This window comes from Dermacentor andersoni, chromosome 3 (genome assembly GCF_023375885.2).
Source record: "Dermacentor andersoni chromosome 3, qqDerAnde1_hic_scaffold, whole genome shotgun sequence".
In the NCBI taxonomy this organism is placed as follows: Eukaryota; Metazoa; Arthropoda; class Arachnida; order Ixodida; family Ixodidae; genus Dermacentor; species Dermacentor andersoni.
Genome location: NC_092816.1, coordinates 134,952,467 through 134,971,509, shown reverse-complemented (window position 1 = coordinate 134,971,509; position 19,043 = coordinate 134,952,467). Strand labels below are relative to the sequence as shown.

At 46.1% G+C, this 19,043-nt stretch overlaps 1 protein-coding gene across 1 annotated transcript in view; it reads left to right on the top strand.

Annotated features, from left to right (window-relative positions):
* The window catches only part of LOC126525038 (uncharacterized), an 81,603-nt gene that overhangs the window by 13,186 nt on the left and 49,374 nt on the right, over nucleotides 1-19,043 (top strand). Inside the window, exon 3 of the mRNA XM_072286771.1 lies at nucleotides 15,769-15,858. Within this exon, the coding sequence (XP_072142872.1) occupies nucleotides 15,769-15,858 (90 nt within the window). The remainder of the gene's footprint in view (nucleotides 1-15,768; nucleotides 15,859-19,043) is intronic.

Genomic DNA, 19,043 nt, shown 5'->3' with positions numbered 1-19,043 from the left:
GGTTGGTTATGTTCCGCACATTTCTCTATCACCTGATTGATAGTGTGAATATGGTCTATGGTTGAGTAGCCTTTACGGAATCCTGCCTGGTCCTTTGCTTGACAGAAGTCTAAGGTGTTCCTGATTCTATTTTCGATTACCTTAGTAAATAGTTTGTAGGCAACTGACAGTAAGCTGATCGGTCTATTATTTTTCAAGTCTTTGGCGTCCCCTTTCTTATGGATCAGGATTATGTTAGCGTTCTTCCAAGATTCCGGTACGCTCGAGGTCATGAGGCATTGCGTATACAGGGTGGCCAGTTTCTCTAGAACAATCTGCCCACCATCCTCCAACAAATCTGCTGTTACCTGATCCTCCCAAGCTGCCTTCCCCCTTTGCATATCTCCCAAGGCTTTCTTTACTTCTTCCGGCGTTACCTGTGGGATTTCGAATTCCTCTAGACTATTTTCTCTTCCATTATCGTCGTGGGTGCCACTGGTACTGTATAAATCTCTATAGAACTCCTCAGCCACTTGAACTATTTCATCCATATCAGTAATGATATTGCCGGCTTTGTCTCTTAAGGCATACATCTGATTCTTGCCAATTCCTAGTTTCTTCTTCACTGTTTTTAGGCTTCCTCCGTTCCTGAGGGCATATTCAATTCTATCCATATTATACTTCCTTATGTCAGCTGTCTTACGCTTGTTGATAACTTCGAAAGTTCTGCCAGTTCTATTCTAGCTGTAGCGTTAGAGGCTTTCATATGTTGGCGTTTCTTGATCAGATCTTTCGTCTCCTGCGATAGTTTACTGGTGTCCTGCCTAACGGAGTTACCACCGACTTCCATTGCACACTCCTTAATGATGCCCAGAAGATTGTCGTTCATTGCTTCAACAGTAAGGTCCTCTTCCTGAGTTAAAGCCGAATACCTGTTCTGTAGCTTGATCTGGAATTCCTCTATTTTCCCTCTTACCGCTAACTCATTAATCGGCTTCTTATGTACCAGTTTCTTCCGTTCCCTCCTCAGGTCTAGGCTAATTCGAGTTCTTACCATCCTGTGGTCACTGCAGCGCACCTTGCCGAGCACGTCAACATCTTGTATGAGGCCAGGGTTAGCGCAGAGTATGAAGTCTATTTCATTTCTAGTCTCGCCGTTCGGGCTCCTCCACGTCCACTTTCGGCTATCCCGCTTGCGGAAGAAGGTATTCATTATCCTCATATTATTCTGTTCCGCAAACTCTACTAATAACTCTCCCCTGCTATTCCTAGTGCCTATGCCATATTCCCCCACTGCCTTGTCTCCAGCCTGCGTCTTGCCTACCTTGGCATTAAAGTCGCCCATTAGTATAGTGTATTTAGTTTTCACTCTACCCAGTAGGCGTGACCCCTCACAAATACTGTGCAGGAGCTGCCGCACTTCTCTCTGTGCTAAGCCGTAACAGCAACGACAGTAGAGGGAGCAGGTGGGGAGAATATTAGCAAGGGAATAGAGAGAGGGAGCACTTTTATGCGTGGTTTTAAGTAAACCCCCTTAAACTTCGTAAAGTAGCGACACTCTCCGCCTTCACTCCTCGTTTCTCCTCTCTTTCACGCCTCCTCCTCGACCGTGGTGTCGCCTACAGTGCTCGAGCCTGTCCGACGACCTTTCGCAGCGTGAATGCACCCATAGCCAGGCGGTGCGCTTTAAGCGTTCGCGTTCGCTTTGTATCTCCGAGTAACTTCGCGTACAGCGTATAATTTCTATACGGGCAACCGCCGGTATAGAAATTCATATTATATAGTATACAACTTCAGTGACGCCAGCGTTTCTTTCTCTGTTTTGATAAATATTTATTTAACAGAAGTATCTGACGAGCGCTAACGCTATGCCATGACGACTCCGAATGTATCGCGTGCGCTACAATTAGGTACCCAACATTTGTCAAGTACGTGTCGCAACATCCTGTTGCGAATGGTTGCAGATAACACATTTACAATCGAATGCCAATCCGGACCTGGAGTAAGCTTTCAGTAGCCTAAATAAACTGCGCCGTCCTTACCAAGTGAATTCGTGGCGCGTATCAGCTATGACGTACAAATACCGACAGGGGGCACGGACGATGGCTGCTCTGCAGGTTCGAAAGAGTATTACAGGCTACTGTGCCGCCAACGTGCGTACCAATTTTCTAAGCATGCGCAAAGGCTCAGAGGTGGGCGCTGGTGCTATTATGTTTCTCGTGCCTCAAATTTGGCAGAAATACGTGCGGCCGATCATCGAGCAGGGATTCTGCGTATATAGAAAATAAAGTCAGTTTTTTAGTATTCGTTTGCGAAGCGGGAATCCGGTAACAGCGCTTCATTCAGGTTAGTGACTCATCATTAAACGCATTTCATCGTGCGCTAGCTCGTCCGTTCACAAAGTGAGGTACTTGTTGCGATGCGAGTTGCACCGAAGTACATGCATTGAGTGCGGTTACGCTCGCTCCGAAATAATATTCGCGAGATATGACTTCAGTGAAGTGATGACCGCGCTATGACGCGGCCGTAATTGCGGTAAGTGAAATGATGCCGTCGTTAATATTGAGGCATCATTTGTTCTGTCATAACGTGTGTCTCAGAGACATAGTGACAGTACGAGGTAATAGTTGAACAAACGAGTAAGCGAACGATTAAACGAACGAGCGAACCACGACTAAACCAGCCAGTGAACGAGCGGGCGACCACACGTTTTCTTTGCGAGTGCTCCACCGCCGCATCTTAATCTGCGCACACTTTAAAGCTGACACGAATTACCACGTACGTCTCAAAGGCTTATTTATTTATCTATTTGGTCACACTGTTAACCCTCCAATGAGGGTCGTTACAGGGAGGGAAGAAGAACATATACATTTCATAGGCACTTTAATGAGCAATCATGAATCAGAATTCAAAATTTGTACACCATTTCTCAAAAACATATCGACACCCAGCTCAAATTGTTGCAAGTTCGCACTCTCCACAACATCACTTGGCAGTTTGTTCCATAGTTCAATTACATCAGGAAAAAAGTAATACCGATATACATCCGTACGCGTGTTAATAGGTTGTAGTACCCTGCTGTGGTTTTTTCATGAACCACGTTTTAGAGGCGTTTTCACATAATGTTGTTTATTTATTTTTAATGCACCTTGCATTATCTGGAAAAAAAGTTTGAGTCGATGTTTTATTCTTCTCATTTCCAGCGTTTCTAATTCACACTGCTGTATCATCTCTGTAACCGAGTCAGTACGGCGATACTTGGAGCATATAAAGCGTGCTGAAATCCGCTGAATCCTTTCCAACTTCTTTTTTAAGCATTTTTGGTGAGGGCTCCACACAGCATTCGCATATTCCAAAACTGGTCGTATAAACGTTTTGTAGGCGACCAATTTAATTTCTTTAGTCGCATCTGGAAGCTTTCTCCTAAGAAAGCAGAGCTTTTGGTAAGCTTTCGAACAGATATTCTCAATGTGAATACGCCAGTCTAGATTATGCATCACTGTCACCCCTAAATATCGGAAACTCTGTACCTCAACCAATGCATTTTCTCCTATATTATATTCAAATCTGATAAAGTTCTGTTTTTTACTTACGTGAGTGTATGTAGATTTTTTAAAATTAATTACCATGCCCCAACTCTGGCCCCACGAGTTTAATGATTGCAGGCATCTGTTTAGTTTAATCTGATCTTCCGAGCAGGTTACACGCGTGTAAATTAAACAACCATCGGCAAATAGTTTAATTTTTACAGGCGGATCAACGTTAGAAGGAATATCATTAATATACAATAAAAACAATAGCGGACTTAACAGATCCCTGCGGCACTCCAGACACAACTTCACACTTCCCCGATTCACTTTTCCCGATTCTGACCTTTTGATAACGGTTTGTTAAGTATGCCTGAATCCACAATACTGTAATTTCAATAATTCCTAGGCTTCTCAATTTGGAAAGCAGTTTATGATGTGCAACTTTATCAAATGCCTTTGCAAAGGCTATACATACAACATCTATCTGTTGGCATTCATATATAGCTGTAAAAAGGTCATGCGCAGTTTCGATTGACTGTGTCACTGTCGAAAGGCCAGATCGGAAACCGTGCTGAACTGGGCATAATAAATCGTTTTTTTCTAAACAATACAGAATATGTCTAGCTATTGCATGCTCTAGGACTTTACAGCACACAGAAGTGAGCGAGACCGGCCTATAGTTGTTTGCACATAGCCTATTGCCACCTTTAAATATCGGAATGACGGTGGCATCGCGCCAGTCTTGAAGTACTGAATGATCCCGCAAAGATGTTTCGAATAAAAGCTACAAATAATACGACATCCATTCAGCGTACCGTTGAAGAAATGCCGTCGGTATTTCATCCGGGCCACGTGATTTTTTGCGTCCAACGTAAGCAAATGTTGGAACACGCCTTCCCTTGTAATGCGTAGGTCTTCCATTGGGTATTGTATTGCGCAGACTAAAGGATCATCGTCACTATCACATCTATTCTTGGTGAAAACTGATTGGAAGAACTGATTAAGTACGTTTGCAATACCTTTTTTTTTCTGTCACATCCGCTATCTGTTTTATTTCATCCTTTCTGTCTGTGAAATATCGCCAAAACTTTTCTGGCGAGCGTTTGAGGAATTTGTAAGCGTTTTATTGAAGAATGTTTTCTTAGACTCCACCAATGCAGATTTTAGCAATTGTTTGGTTATTGAAAGTTCTGTTGCCCTGCTTTTTTTCTTCCTTAATCTTTTTGTCTTACGCTTAAGATGTATGATGTTCCTAGTAATCCATGAATTTCTTAGCTTTGATTTCATTATGCGTGTGGGGACAAAATGATCTATGCAGTATTTGATTATGCCTTTAAGTTGGTCCCATAGTTCTTCTACACTTTCGCGGTTGGATGCTATTTCAAATTCATTAAACTTTTCTTCCAAAACGTCTAGGATAGACGTGTAATTCGCACGGCCATAATCCTTATCATGCATCACGACATATGCTTGCTTACAGATTCTTGTGTGCAGCGGTACATTCAAGCAAGCCATCTTATGATGTGACAAACCATTCTCAATTGATACAGTATAGTCAGGTATTCTACTGGTTATGAAAACCACGTCCGACAATGACTGGGACTTTGGTGTAACTCTTGTGAAGTCTTTAACTATTTGCTTAAGGTTATGTGAAAACATGATCTGCATCATTTTATTGGCGTTCCTTATTTCTACATTACCCGTTGATAGACTTTCTCAGTTAATATGCGGCAAATTAAAGTCACCTGCCATTATTAGTCTTGTGTTTTCATTTACATGGGAGCTAAGAAATTCATTCAAGCCGTCCAAAAATTTAGGCGGCGTGGCTGGTGGTCTGTACACAGTCCCTAATGTATACCACATGTCTGCACAGCGTATCTTGCACCAAACCATTTCAGGGAGACTGCAATCAAGAGCGACTGTGTTTATTGTACTTTTCACAACAATAGCCACGCCACCACCTCTTGAATCCCTGTCGCATCTAAATACCTTGTAGTCAGGAGGGAAAATACTACTCTCACTAATTGCACTATGTAGCCATGTCCCAGTCAACATCAATACATCAGGATTCTGAGAAATTAGTAGATACTCTAAAACCAGTCACTTTATTTGCTATGCTGCGGTCGTTTACAAGTACAATCTTGAGCTATGACCGAGAAGAATCGCTATCCGTGTCAGAAGCCTCGTCTAAAGTTTGCAACTGAAGCAATGTCTGGCCAGCAGTATTTCCCCTCTTTTTGCTCAGTACGGCACAGACACCATTTATTCCTTTCATGATCCCAGACGTAGTTATGATTGTTGATCTTAAGCTTGTCATGTACCAGTTTTACCTTTTTGCCGTTTGCTCGTTCCTTTTCACTGCTTTGCCATAGTTTTTTCCGTACTTCTACAGTTTCTTTAGCGTAGTCCTGGCTTATCGAGCTGCCTTTCAGCTTGCCGCAGTTCTGCATCACAGACTGTTTTTCTCGCGAATCATAAAAATGCATGATTACCGGCCGATTACTACCGTCTTTTTTCTTGCCAATGCGGTGAATTTTGTCGATCGTGTTCACTTGCACTCCCAGGGTTTGTTTAAAGGCATTCTCAATAACAGCTTGTCTCAGGTCGCTGTCTGATTCACCCTTGTCCTCATCGATACCAAAAACCAAGAGATTATTGGATTATGATGCTGTCGTTTGGCGACGAACGCGGCTTCAGGAGAGCATGCACACTTTTCCTTTGTATTGCAAATCCACTGGGCGATCGCCAATGACGAACACGAACAAAAGAGGCAAACAAAGCTATTCGCTCTAAACAAGGCTAGTTAATAACCACCAAATGCAGAGAGTTGCTTTCCTAAGATGAGTTTTCGCGGTCGAGCCTCAAATTTTGTCAAAATTAATGCGCTGAATCCTAAAGGTCTCGCAATCACGTTTTCCCACGCAGCCTCGCAGGCCCGCGAATTGAAGCCTGTTGGCTAGAATAGGATTAAGCGCACAAAATACGACCACGTACTGCTTATATGAAGAAAGTACACGTCCCGTAGGACTATACTGTGAGAGACTCGCAACTACCTCGTACAGTCGTGTGGAGAATATTGCTCTGAAGTTCTCCTTCCCAATTCGATGAAACCATGTCTTTCTTAACCCTTCAAAACTGAGAGCTGGGCGAAACCGTAGGGCTTACTGGACGGGATCGAGAAGAGCTTCTTGTCGTTTCTGAAACTATTTTGGCATACGAAGGCGCAGCGGGTTATCGTGATCGAAAATGACGTGAAGCGACGTCGCACTTGCCACAAAACTTAGTTCAAGGCGTTCGCAAACCAAACAACACAGAATATCAACTGCGCCAACGTGCGCTCCTTGCCTTTCCCCAGACGCTTTACAAGCAGACATGGCGCTGAAGCACGACTGTAAACAAACGAAGCCAGCGCGAGGGCCCACGTCATGCTATTAGGCCAATAGCGACGCGGCGTCGGCCTCGTCCGGAGCGCGCGAGGAAGAGGCGGCATTGCGCCTGTCCTGTCTTCTTACATGCGATTGTCTAGAAAGCGCAATCAATGTTTCCTATTCTTCAAAGCGTAGCGCTACCTTACGAAGTTTAAAGAGCCCCTCACAAGGCCCCATAGCAAAGTTTGTTTATACGCTGGAGGTTGTTACGTGTCCTCTAGGGAGCGTTCTGCCGCAACTTTTTTTTCAGATCGGCTCATTAATAGCCGAGAAAGTATTTGAGTGCCGCGAACCTATGATTTCAACAGGCGGGCTCCACTGCCAAACAAGACGCTCTCTCCCCGCGCTCCGTTTAGCCTTCGCAAGCGAATTTCCTTCCCGGCGTTCTCCCATACTCGACCTCGAGAATCGCGTGACGCATACGTCACAGGCCCCGCCTTCATTTGTTTCTCCTCGCTTTTTTTTTCTTGCCCTACGCATTTCCGCTGACCGCGCCACGCGCGAGCTGTTGTCTCCTTCGCGCAGCGCACGATATTGCGCGCTGTGCACAAGGAAACATGACTAGCGGCACAATTCAGTGCTACACGAATACTGAGGCAGAACAAGTAGATCGCACAGCATGCTCACGCGCTGGAACATGGTAGAAAATGGCATAGTTTCGGTACCTACGCGTGACCGCACGACCGTGGGACCAAGCAGACGAAGTGGAAGTACATCTCTGTTGCTTCGGTGCAAAGTAAAACAAAAACTACGCAGATCTTCCTTTTGTATGTTTTATTATTTCTCTAAACTTCAATTCGTCAATGCAAGCAACAGATCGCACAGATAAGAGATGTTGTCTTGAATAATTATCGAAGTCACGTGTCACCACGAGCGACGTCACACTGCGGACACAATTACGTAGGCGCAGGAGCCCGACTACGTCATCGTCCCTCTCCGCGCGGATTCGCCGCGAGTGGAGATGGAAACAGCGTTCGGATTGAAATTTCAGCCCTTTCCGCCGCGCGCAGCGACGTAATTCTTCGCAAACATGATCGTTGGCGAGCATTGTATGCTCTTCGCTTGTCAGCTCAGAATGGCCAGACCTGGTGAAGGGCCCTTTGAGGGGCTTTAGTTTTATGGGCTACAATGCTACAAACTGTAATGACGCCGAAGCGTGCAATTGGTGCCGACGAGACGAAAGCTCACATGAAGCACCGAGCGGAGCAGGCAAGGTAACATTTCCCATTCCTACATGACAGTCGTATGCCGTCAATATATCACCGCTAAAAAACGTCGATAAACGCAAACAGCCGACAAAGCTTCGCGTGGAATCTGCATATTTTCATTTTTTAACAGCGAAGCTGCTCTTGCTCGTCGTAAAATGGACCGCGTATCGCAAAGCTCCACCGATGCCCACAGACGGAGACACTGCGCGCAGCTGGTTTCGCGCCGCGATCTGCGCATGCGCAGTGATAACGGTTGGGAAAGCGCATGCACTTGACCTTGAAAATGATATGAAAGCGTATGCTCGGTGGCGCTCGGTCAGTTAACGCCATAGGGTGGCTTAGGAAAGTTCGTACTTCCGAAGAAAAGGTTGCGCATCGTGAAGCGACTTGCTGCGATGCGGAAGAAACAACGGCAAGGACTCGCCGATCCGACATACTTGGCCAGAGAGGCCGAAGTCAAGGGGTGGCGACTACGCGAAGACCCAGAATATGTCAGTCGAGAGAGAGCCTGGATCGCTGCGAAGTATCGACGATTACGGCAAGACACTGCAGTACGGGAGGCCGAATACGAGCGACGCCGAGCTCGCGCTTGAACCGGGGGTGCCAGCGCTCAGTTTCAACGTGAGTTGCCCTCATTGGAATTTGGACTGTGGTTTGACTCAAACCAATCGACGCTCAACACTGTTCAGTCTGTGGAGCAACGTGCACAAGGTATGTGTGTGCTGCAAGACATCTTCCCCGAGGCCAGCTACCACAACGAGATGCGGCTGTGTAGGACCTGTCGCGAAACGGGTCTTACGCGGGAAAGGGCCGCAGTTCAGCGTGACAAACGGCTTCAAGTATCTACCCAAGCAAGAGAGACTACCGCGTTTGAACGAGGTGGCCCTAATTGACCAGCTTCGCTGCTTCAAACCTCGCCTGACCGATTGCGAGCTTGCCCCCCCCCCCTTTTTTTTTCATTTTTACGCCATAGCCTTAAGGCCTCCGCGTCGAAGAAAATTCGGTGGATACATTGGCGGCGTTGTCTGTTAGATATAAATCAACCCGCACCACTCAGGCCATCCGCGTGGCGCCGACGGCTTATTGAACTAATTGAATGGACACTTTGCGAAGAAGCTGCTGCGTATGCGCGAGCGCACCGCTTGCGAGCGCCCCCTATGCGGTTGAAAAGCTAGCAGACGGCTCCCCGCCAGGGCATTCCGGCACTCTCAGGCAAGCTCCCGTGGCCGCGTTTCTGAACGACATACCTGCGAACTGCCTGGCGTATGGATGTAGGGATTATTAAGCCAAGAACAACGGTGTTAGTCTTTAGTTTGCGTCCGAGTAGGGGCACCCTCTAAAGAGAACGTCGTGAGTGAACGCCGTAAAGTGATTGAATGCAGACTCAGTATGGCAGCCAAACGTGCACTCAAAGATTAGCAGCGAGCACTTTACAACAGGTATACGTCATGAATTTCGGTGTGTAATGAACCCTTTGTAATAATGTAAATTCGTGCTTCTTCAATTCTAGCCCAGCCTTCAAACTTTTCTAGCGACCCAGACTACGTGAGAACTGTTTTCATATAGAACCGAACTTCCAAACAGGCTGCAGTGCAACGGCACCGTCGTTTGATAAATACGCATTTACCAGCACGTAAATCACATGGAGATGGGATTTCGGTGTGGCATGCGCGCGACTGCATCGATTAGTGGTTTCAGAGCGCGCTCTCGCGCTCGGTGTACGCTCATGGCTCTCTGGAACTGAACGTGGGCACGCTCTGCTGGCGCCTCGCTTAAACCATGTGCGCGGCGGCCGCTTCGGCTGGGTAATGCCCTAATGAATTAATATGCCCCTAAAGGTAGCGCCATCTCTTGTCTCCTCCTCCTGCGCAGGCGTTGGCTCCTCCTGCGCGGAGCGGATTAGCAGACGCTCTCCGCAACAACCGTTGTCGCCATTTGTCGCTCGCGGCTTTGAGGCCGTATCTTGCTGAGATTTTTTTTACGTTATATCGTGACTGGCTACCGCAACATCAAGAGAGGACGTCTGAATGTCGTTCTGCTTCGTTGGCTCTACTTATTCGTTCTGCCTCTCTCGTTTCTGCGCCAACGAAGCGGCGAGAACACAGCGTTTCATTAGCGTCTCCGCAACGCTGCAGTCAGCCACTTTCGCAGATCGCTTTTCAATATACGGGTTCGCACGCGTCTCTTCAACGTTAACTAAGCGTCACAGAACACAAAGCGTGAAGCAATGGGTGTGTTCTAATACCCGCCGTAGACGGCTAGGCTGATAGCGGCCATCTTAAGTCTCGTTCCAATTCAAACGAAGACGTCAAAGTAGACAGCTTCGCGAAGGCAGTATCGAAGTCGAAAACGATGCAGGCTACTTTCCTGTCCCAACGAAATGGCGGCTGAGCAGGACCCGTCGAAAGCCAACAGGAAGGTTTCTTGCGCATAAGAAAAAGTAGACACGCTATCCTACGCCATTGATGTAAGCTACATCGTGTTTTTCATAGGTTTTCAGGCGCAAATACATAAAATACAGAAATAATGCTTGCTTTTCTAAACGTGTGACCGCGAGGTGGCATCGCGTAGCAGAAGGGTTTTCCGCGCTTCTTCTGGACAGCTAGAAACGTGTTCCATTACATGGCGTCGAAACAGCCGTCCCCCCGCGCAAAATGTAGCGCAAAATGTAGACAAGAGACGAGACAAGAAGACACCACAAGCACTGACGTTCAACAACGTTTATTTGAAAGAAATACGTCTTCTTATCACTATTGCCCACACGTGTCGCAGTCACGTGATCGCACATCATCCGAAACATGCACTTTTTCTTTTTTGCACTCAAGATAGTGGTTGCACATGCAAAAGCTCAAGTTCTTTTTTGTCACTAACAAGGACGGCGTGCTAACGCATTGGTCACGAAGTCTAGTAATCTCAGCTGCCTTAATTATCTTCCGGACCATATGGTCATTCTGTTTCTTCAGCACTTCACAGCGTCTGAATTCTGCGGCGCAACCTTTTAAGGGGCAATCCCTGACATGGATGCCTAGATTCCTGTTAGCCTGCTCGACGCTAAGTTTGTGTTCCTTTAGTCTTTCATTTGTGCATCTCGAAGTTTGCCCTATATACCTTTTTTTCACATTTCAAAGGTATTGAATACACCATGGCTTCTGTGCACTCCACAAAGCGATTCTGGTGATTTATCGTGCACCCTTGCAGGTTTACCGGCTCTTCAGCATTGACGCTTCGGCAGAGGCTTTCTAGTTTTTTTCGGGGCAGTAAGCACTACATTAACTCCAGCTTTGCGCCCAATCTTTTTCAAGCGGTGAGATAAGTTGTGCACCTATGGCAGGGCCACGGTCCTTCGCTTTTCTTTCATTTTTGGCTTCTCGCCACCTGGCTCGCCATGGACACGCTCGAGTTTTAGCTTCTTCACCATTTTTTTTCTGCAATGGACACAAGAAGGTGCGACGGGTAACCAGCCCTAGTAAGCCGGTCAACCTGCCGACGAAAACTTTGTTCCATTGCGTGGATGCACGATTTTTTGAGCGCATTTGTTAGACATGTTACGTGGAAAGGGACTGTGTACGTCCAGAAACGCGGCGTCTGTATAGGGTCATGTATTGCGCCAGCACTTAGCGAGTTGTATCTTGCCCAGAAAGATAGATTACTTCAGAACGCCCTAACCAGAACAAGCGTCCGGGGAGTCTTTCGGTACGTTGACGATTAGTTAGTTCCCTGGCACGAATTCAGATGACGTAGTTTCGGAGGCAGTAACATGCTTTAGTCATGCGCTTCAGCCGCTTGCTGTTACCCACGCGGTCCCCCCGCAAGGGTCTTTGAGATTCCGTGATCTCAGACTCGAGCTCTCCAAGGGGAAAATCTGCTGGGCCTAGGAACCCAGAGGCGACATGGCGCCACTGCCATTCGAATCAGCGCATTCAAAACTGGTGAAGAGAGCAATTGCAAACCTTTCGCTAACAAATACGCTAAAAAAATTGTGCATTCACGCAATGGAACAAAGTTTTCGTCGGCAGGTTGACCGGCTTACTAGGGCTGGTTACCCGTTGCACCTTCTTGTGTCCGTTGCAGAAAAAGTGGGCAAGAACCTAAAACTCGAGCGTGTCCATGGCGAGCCAGGTGGCGTGAAGCCAAAAATGAAAGAAAAGCGAAGGACCGTGGCCCTGCCATACGTGCACAACTTATCTCACCGCTTGAAAAAGAATGGGCGCAAAGCTGGAGTTAATGTAGTGCTTACTGCCCCGAAAAAAACTAAAAAGCCTCTGCCGACGCGGCAATGCTGAAGAGCCGGTAAACTAGCAAGGGTGCGCGACAAATCACCAGAATCGCTTTGTGGAGTGCACAGAAGCCGTGGTGTATTCAATACGTTTGAAATGTGAAAAAAGTTCTATAGGGCAAACTTCGAGATGCACAAATAAAAGACTAAAGGAACACAAACTTAGCGTCGAGCAGGCTAACAGGAATCTAGGCATCCATGTCAGGGATTGCCCCTCAAAAGGTTGCGCCGCAGAATTCAGACGCTGTTAAGTGCTGAAGAAACAAAACGACCAGCTGGTCCGGGAGATAGTTGAGGCAGCCGAGATTACCAAACTTCGTGACCAATGCGTTAGCACGCCGTCCTTGTTACGTACAAAAAAAGAACTTGAGCTTTTGCATGTGCAACCACTATCTTGAGTGCAAAAAAGAAAAAGTGCATGTTTCACATGATGTGCGATTACGTGACTGCGACACGTGTGGGCAATGGTTATAAGAAGCCGCGTTTCTTTCAAAATACACGTTGTTGAAAATCAGCGCTTGTGGTGTCTTCTTGTCTCGTCTCTTGTCTACATTTTGCGCTGTTAACCGCAGGATGGAAAACCAACAAGCCCAAGCTGCTATTCTAACTTTGTATATACCACGCACTGTGGCAATCGATGTAAACGATGCCTTGTCTGCTGTTTGCGTTCATTGACTTTATTTGGCGCTGATATAGTGACGCAGTATGAAAGTCGTGACGTGATGTCAAATGTTACCTTGCCTGCTCCCCTCAACGCTTTATGCGAGCCTTCGTCTCCGCGGCACATCGTCTCCGCGGCACTGAGCCATCCTAGGTTGTAGCGTTGCAGCTCACAAAACTGCCTCACCTCTCTAGCTCTATTCCCTCGTTAACGTTCTCCCCAGCTCCTCTCTCTACTGTCGTTGCTGTCGCGGATGAGCACGGAGGCAAGCCAAGCGTGGCAGTGCCTGCTTTGCATTTGTGCGGGGCTCTCGCCTAGTTGCGTAAAGCTACGGCGTCAATAGGGCATTGTGCACATGATATGCGGCGTAAATGTTGACACGAGCTTCTCGGGTCTTCTTTTCTTTAAGCCACATTCCTGTCCAGTACTAACGCGATGGCGTTAAGGGCCCCGTGCCGCAGAAAATCCGTTGTCAACGCCACCGGCGTCCCTTAGCGAATAATCATTCTGAATCACAACCGCGCAGACCCCCCACGTGGCGCACACCTTTTCTTGCATTCTTTACAACGTTATTGCTCAGATATTTGAGAATTACCGCTCATAAGCAAATGTCATGAAACGGGACACCGACAGCGCATGCCTTTTGTGTTTTTGTGACATGGCCAGGTCTCAACCACGTTCCCACCTGGCCGGCGTTAGTGGCGTGCGTCTCTACTATGTCATGACGTTGCCGGCGTTAGCGGCATGCAGGACCAAAGCAGCAGCAGCAGCAGCAGCAGCAGAAAGTCAAAGAAAGAGAGCAAGATAGCTTCGCATTAAAAAGCTCGTGACGGCGTTCGGCTAATGGGAAGGCCGAACGTCCAGGGAAGGCGCAGGATAGGAGGGCTGTGACAATCTTCAAAGGATGGCGTAATTTTTTTTATTGAGCGGCTTTACGGCTAGTGGTTTAAGAGCGCGCTCTTGTACTCGGCGTACCATCATAGCTCTCAGCGCGCGGGCTCAGTTCATTGGCGACTCGCCGGCTTGAACAGTGCGCATGTGTGGGCGCCAGCGAATACACGCCTCTTTATTGGGAAATGAAATGGAAATCAAGCGCTGCATTTGCTAACGATTATTTTTAAAATCATATCATACCCTATCGCGCGTTGATACAGACCGATAGCACATAGAGCGATGCGACGAGTTATATGACATAAATGCAATCTGGTGGAAAATATGCGAAGTCCGTGAGCATTCTATTCGACCGCTCGTAATGCGAAATAGGTGAGCGAATGAAGCAAAGCCAGGCCGACAAAATGCAGCCTGCTTCGACAGCTGGCGGTGCGGCAGGTTCGATGTGTGAGCGTCTATCCAAGTCACTCCAGTTCATCACTTGGCTTCATTTTAGCTTTGTTTTTATGCGTACACGTAACAGTTTGCGCAGCACTAAATGCGCATTGTAATGCAGGTGATTAAGCTTCTCCAACACTGCATGAAGAGATAAGCAAGAACGAATCTGCAGACGTCAAATTCAATGGGGCTGCTGCGAGCTGCCACACTGCTGCCAGCTTCCCGAACACTGGCGCTCCAGATTGAACATAACGTTTCTTACATAGCCGTCTCCTTTAAATGCCCAACAATGATGAGCCTGATGTACGGTCGCGGTTGTTGAGTGCAGATAGCTCTACACCTGGTCGCTGGCGATCCAGCTTCGCGAAAAGTCACAAATGCATCCTGCTTCCAAAAAAGAAGCCAGAACTCAGCTTTCCTCCAATATTTTGACACAACGTAATACCACTAAACAAACAACGCAGGCTGCATTTCACGCCATGAAACTCGATGGCGGAGGTAGCAACGAGGCGATGACAGGAAATGTTTTTCCCCACACAAATAATCTCGTACCCCGCGCCCCGAACACTTCCTCAGGCTTACGGCAGGGGGAGTTCAATTTTTTGAGCAAATTGTCCATTTCTCAAAGTAATATACGTCAGAATATTCGTAAAGTACTACTTGCACAGAACCTACAGACAAAATAGTGTCGGTTTGTCATTTCAATTACCGAGAAAACAGAATCCTGTTACGCGGAATCTCAAACACAAACATCTCTTCCAGTTCCCCTTTGAAGTCTGTCATAATAGTAGCGGCGCGCGTCCCTCGGTTCCTCGCAACATCATCCCGATGCCGCTAGCCTCCGCTCATCCGCGTCAGGGGTGGCGCCCGCAGTGGATAGGTGGGCGGAGAAAAAGAAAGAACGAGAATGCTCGTCTTCGTACACAGCGTTCGCCGCTAGCGTTTCCAGGAAAACATTACTTTTACATAAGCTGCAGCTGCCGGTATGTGTGACAAAAAGTCAGGAATCTTTGTATGATATCGCTTTCCACTCCTAAAGGCGAACTTTAAGCGTCCTCCAAGTTTATTTTTTCACAATAGAAGGCAATGCCCGTCTCATATGGAATGGCATATGGCATAAAGCATATGATGTGTTTCTTTCATAGTGAATTGAGGATAAATGATAGGCCAGGAGGCTAACCCGGGCTGTGCCGTGTTGGTTAACCTGCACAAATTTGTGCGACCTTCAGTAGCGCGCAGCACCCTGTGCGAAATTGTACAATGCAAACGTAAATTTGATGTAGCACATGTGCACGCATTTTTGTCTTTGACACTTATTTTGCATAATGATAACCTAAATTGAAGTTCATGTTTGCAGAGTGCAGGAAAGAGTGCCTCGTTATGTGGTGCCCAGACGTCCAAGATCCCGACACAAACAGCTATATCAACTACAATTTGAGGGACCCAGGTTGGTAGAATTGAACTTATTTGTTTGTTTGTTTATTTATACTACCAGTACAAGAAAGAACCATTACAGGAGTGGACAGCAATACAAAAAAGATAAGATACAAAATATCGCTACATGCAGAACGAAAAAGAAACAATACAATAGCAGTATCTGTACAAAGTGACGTGTGGTGATAAAAGACCAAACGCTCTCGCAGTATGCGCATCAGAAAGAGAAACAGTTGCTATGACGCATTCATATAAAGGAAGATAAGATTCTCCAAGCCAGCAGTAAAAGCACTGACAGGAACATCTGACAAGTGGATTGGGTAATTCATTCTATACTTTGGATTACCCTCGGAAAGAGGCTATACTTGAATATATCATTCCGTGTAACTGGCGGCTGTATCTATAAACTGTGCTAGTGCCTCGACCGTTGATCTGGTGAAATTACACAGAAATCAGCGAAATAATTTAAACCTGTTTATCAATAATTAGGTTCAGGAATTAGGAATTTCTTAGCAGTAATAGCTATTCGAAAATATTGTATTGGTAACAAAGAAGGCCTGAAGTGAAAGAGGAGGAGAAGATGCTTGGTTGGCCAGTTGGGGTTTAATTGCACAAAGGCAACTAAAGCCATGCTGCGCCAGTCACATGACAAAAGGAAACGCAAGGTTAGAGCAGGCAAACCTGCATTGCATTATACTTCGTGTAAATAACCAGTTGTCTCTAAAAAGTGGAACAGGTTAGTAAATGGCACTAGCGAGTCGTCTCCCAGTAATAGGGCAGGGTGTAAAGGTATATGTAAATTTTATAGGTTGTGTAAAAGCCTCCGTTACTGTGTTTCAAACTGTGGACATTCTATAAGGATGTGTATTACTGCAAGACCTTTATTGCATTTGTCGCAAGTCGGCGGGTTTTGTTTTCGGAGGAGATAGTTGTGTGTTAAATGTGTGTGTCCAATCCGAAGTCGACCAGGATCACCTCATAGAACCATTGCTGCTGAGTGCACGACTTCCACTCACCAATTACGGGTTTAGTAACATGTAGCTTGTTGCTTAATCAATGGTGCCATTCCTGTTGTCATTTTGACGTCAAGGCATTCCTAATAGCCATGATAATGTCCCTATATAGAAGCGCCGTGTTTGTAATGTATTTGCGCGCTGCCAGTGATGCACACCTATCCGCTGCTTCATTACCCGGTATACCAACATGGCTTGGTACCCAGCAAAACCTAATTGTCCGGCCGTATTTGTTTAATGTTACCATGTTTAAAATATCCCCTATCAGGGGTTCACATTCGGATTTCGCGTGTAGAGCCTTCAGTGTGCTTAATGAATCAGTGTATATTACTTTGTTTTCGTGTTTGTCAGCGATGCTCTCTTTAATTACAGTCCATATTGCGTAGCCTTCGGCTGTGTAGACAGCGGCATGTTGTGGTAATCGAATGTTTATTTTCCAATGTTCCGTTAGAGCCCACACCCCCGCGTGATTTATTTTTGTTTTAGAGCCATCGGTGTAAAATTCAATGTAATTTTGGTATTTGTCCTGAAGAGCGCGGAATTCTTGTATAATGTGTTCATGTGGGGTGTCTTTCTTCTTTAAATGTGTCAATGTCCAGAAACGTAACGGTTCAAAATTATACCACGGGGCCAAGCGCTGTGGCTTTCTGGCAACCTGGAGGACTTCGCGAGCAATGTCATAATCCCCAACATATTCCTCATATCGCAGGACAAGCGGCTGAATCATGTTCGCTTCGTTTGTATAGTGTAAGCGTGAGTTGCACTGTGTGACAATGTTGAAACATAAGTGTTGTGGTGAGGACTGAATTCTAAGTACATAAGAAAAAGTTTGTAGCACTCTGCGCTGCTGTAAAGGAGGTTCATTACAGTCTACATATGAGCTCTGGACAGGCGATGTTCTGTAAGCACCACTTGCCAGTCGTAGTCCAAGGTTATGAACTGGGTCAAGTCGTCGGACGTAAGATAATCTGGCTGAGCTATATATACTGCTACTGTAGCCTAATATGCTACTTGCCAAAGTGCGGTAGATGCGTAGCAGGCATTTACGGTCAGAGCCGCAGCCTTCCGGTACATGACTTTGTTGATGGTAAGTGCATTGTTCGCTTTAATTTTAAGCCTATTTCTATATGCCAGGAAGTTTAACTTTTTATCAAACAGAACACCGAGAAACTTGCGTTATTGTTTTACCGGTAGTGTGGCTTCTTGTAGCTCAAGCATGGGATCTGGTTGTAGGCCTAAGTTTTGTGAAAAGACAACACTAATAGTTTTTCAGCTGAAAAGCGAAAACCATTTTTCAGCTGCCCACTGCGTGAGTTTGTTCACGTAATTTGAATTTGCCGTTCGCAGGTTGCTTGTTCGATGCACGACATGCAATTTGTAGATCATCCACATAAAATGAATGCATCATAGACGATGGAATTACATTATCGACCGAGTTCATTTTCACCACAAATAATGTTGTGCTTAATACGCATCCCTAAGGCACACCGTTTTCCTGAATAAATACGTGGAACAGCACCGTTCCTAAACGCACTTGGAATGTTCGGTCGGACATGAAATCGGCTACACATTTAAGCATTCTACCGCGGATCCTTAAATCCGCTAAGTCCCTTAAAATACCAAACCTCAATGTTGCGTCGTACGCCTTTTCTAAATCAAAGAAAACAGTGAGACAATATTGTTAGCGTAGAAAGGCCGCACGTCTCTCGTGTTCTAGCCTAACTAGGTGATCTGTTGTAGAGCAACCTTTCTTGTACCCAGACTGATGGTTATCTAGCACGCTCTCTGTTTCAAGGACGTATGTCAATCTTATGTTGATGATGGCTTCATAGGCCTTTGCAAGACAACTTGTGAGTGCTATGGGTCTAAAAATGGTTGCTGTTGTGGGAGGTTTTCCAGCTTTCAAGAAAGGGATTATGATGGCTTTCTTCAACTCTTTGGGCATTTTTCCCTTTCCCAGATTGTGTTGAAGAAATGAAGCAAGTTCTCAACTTGTTTAGAAGATAGGTGAGCTAGCATTGCGTAATGTACCCTGTCTGGATTGGGCGCTGTTTTTTTTTCAGTAGTAAGTACTCTGTTGATTTCTGGAAGTGTTAAAGCGGCATTGTACAGTCTTTCTTAACTTCCTGTAGTTGGAAGCTTTAGTTTTTGTGCTAATTGCTTATGTTTTAGAAATGCAGCAGAG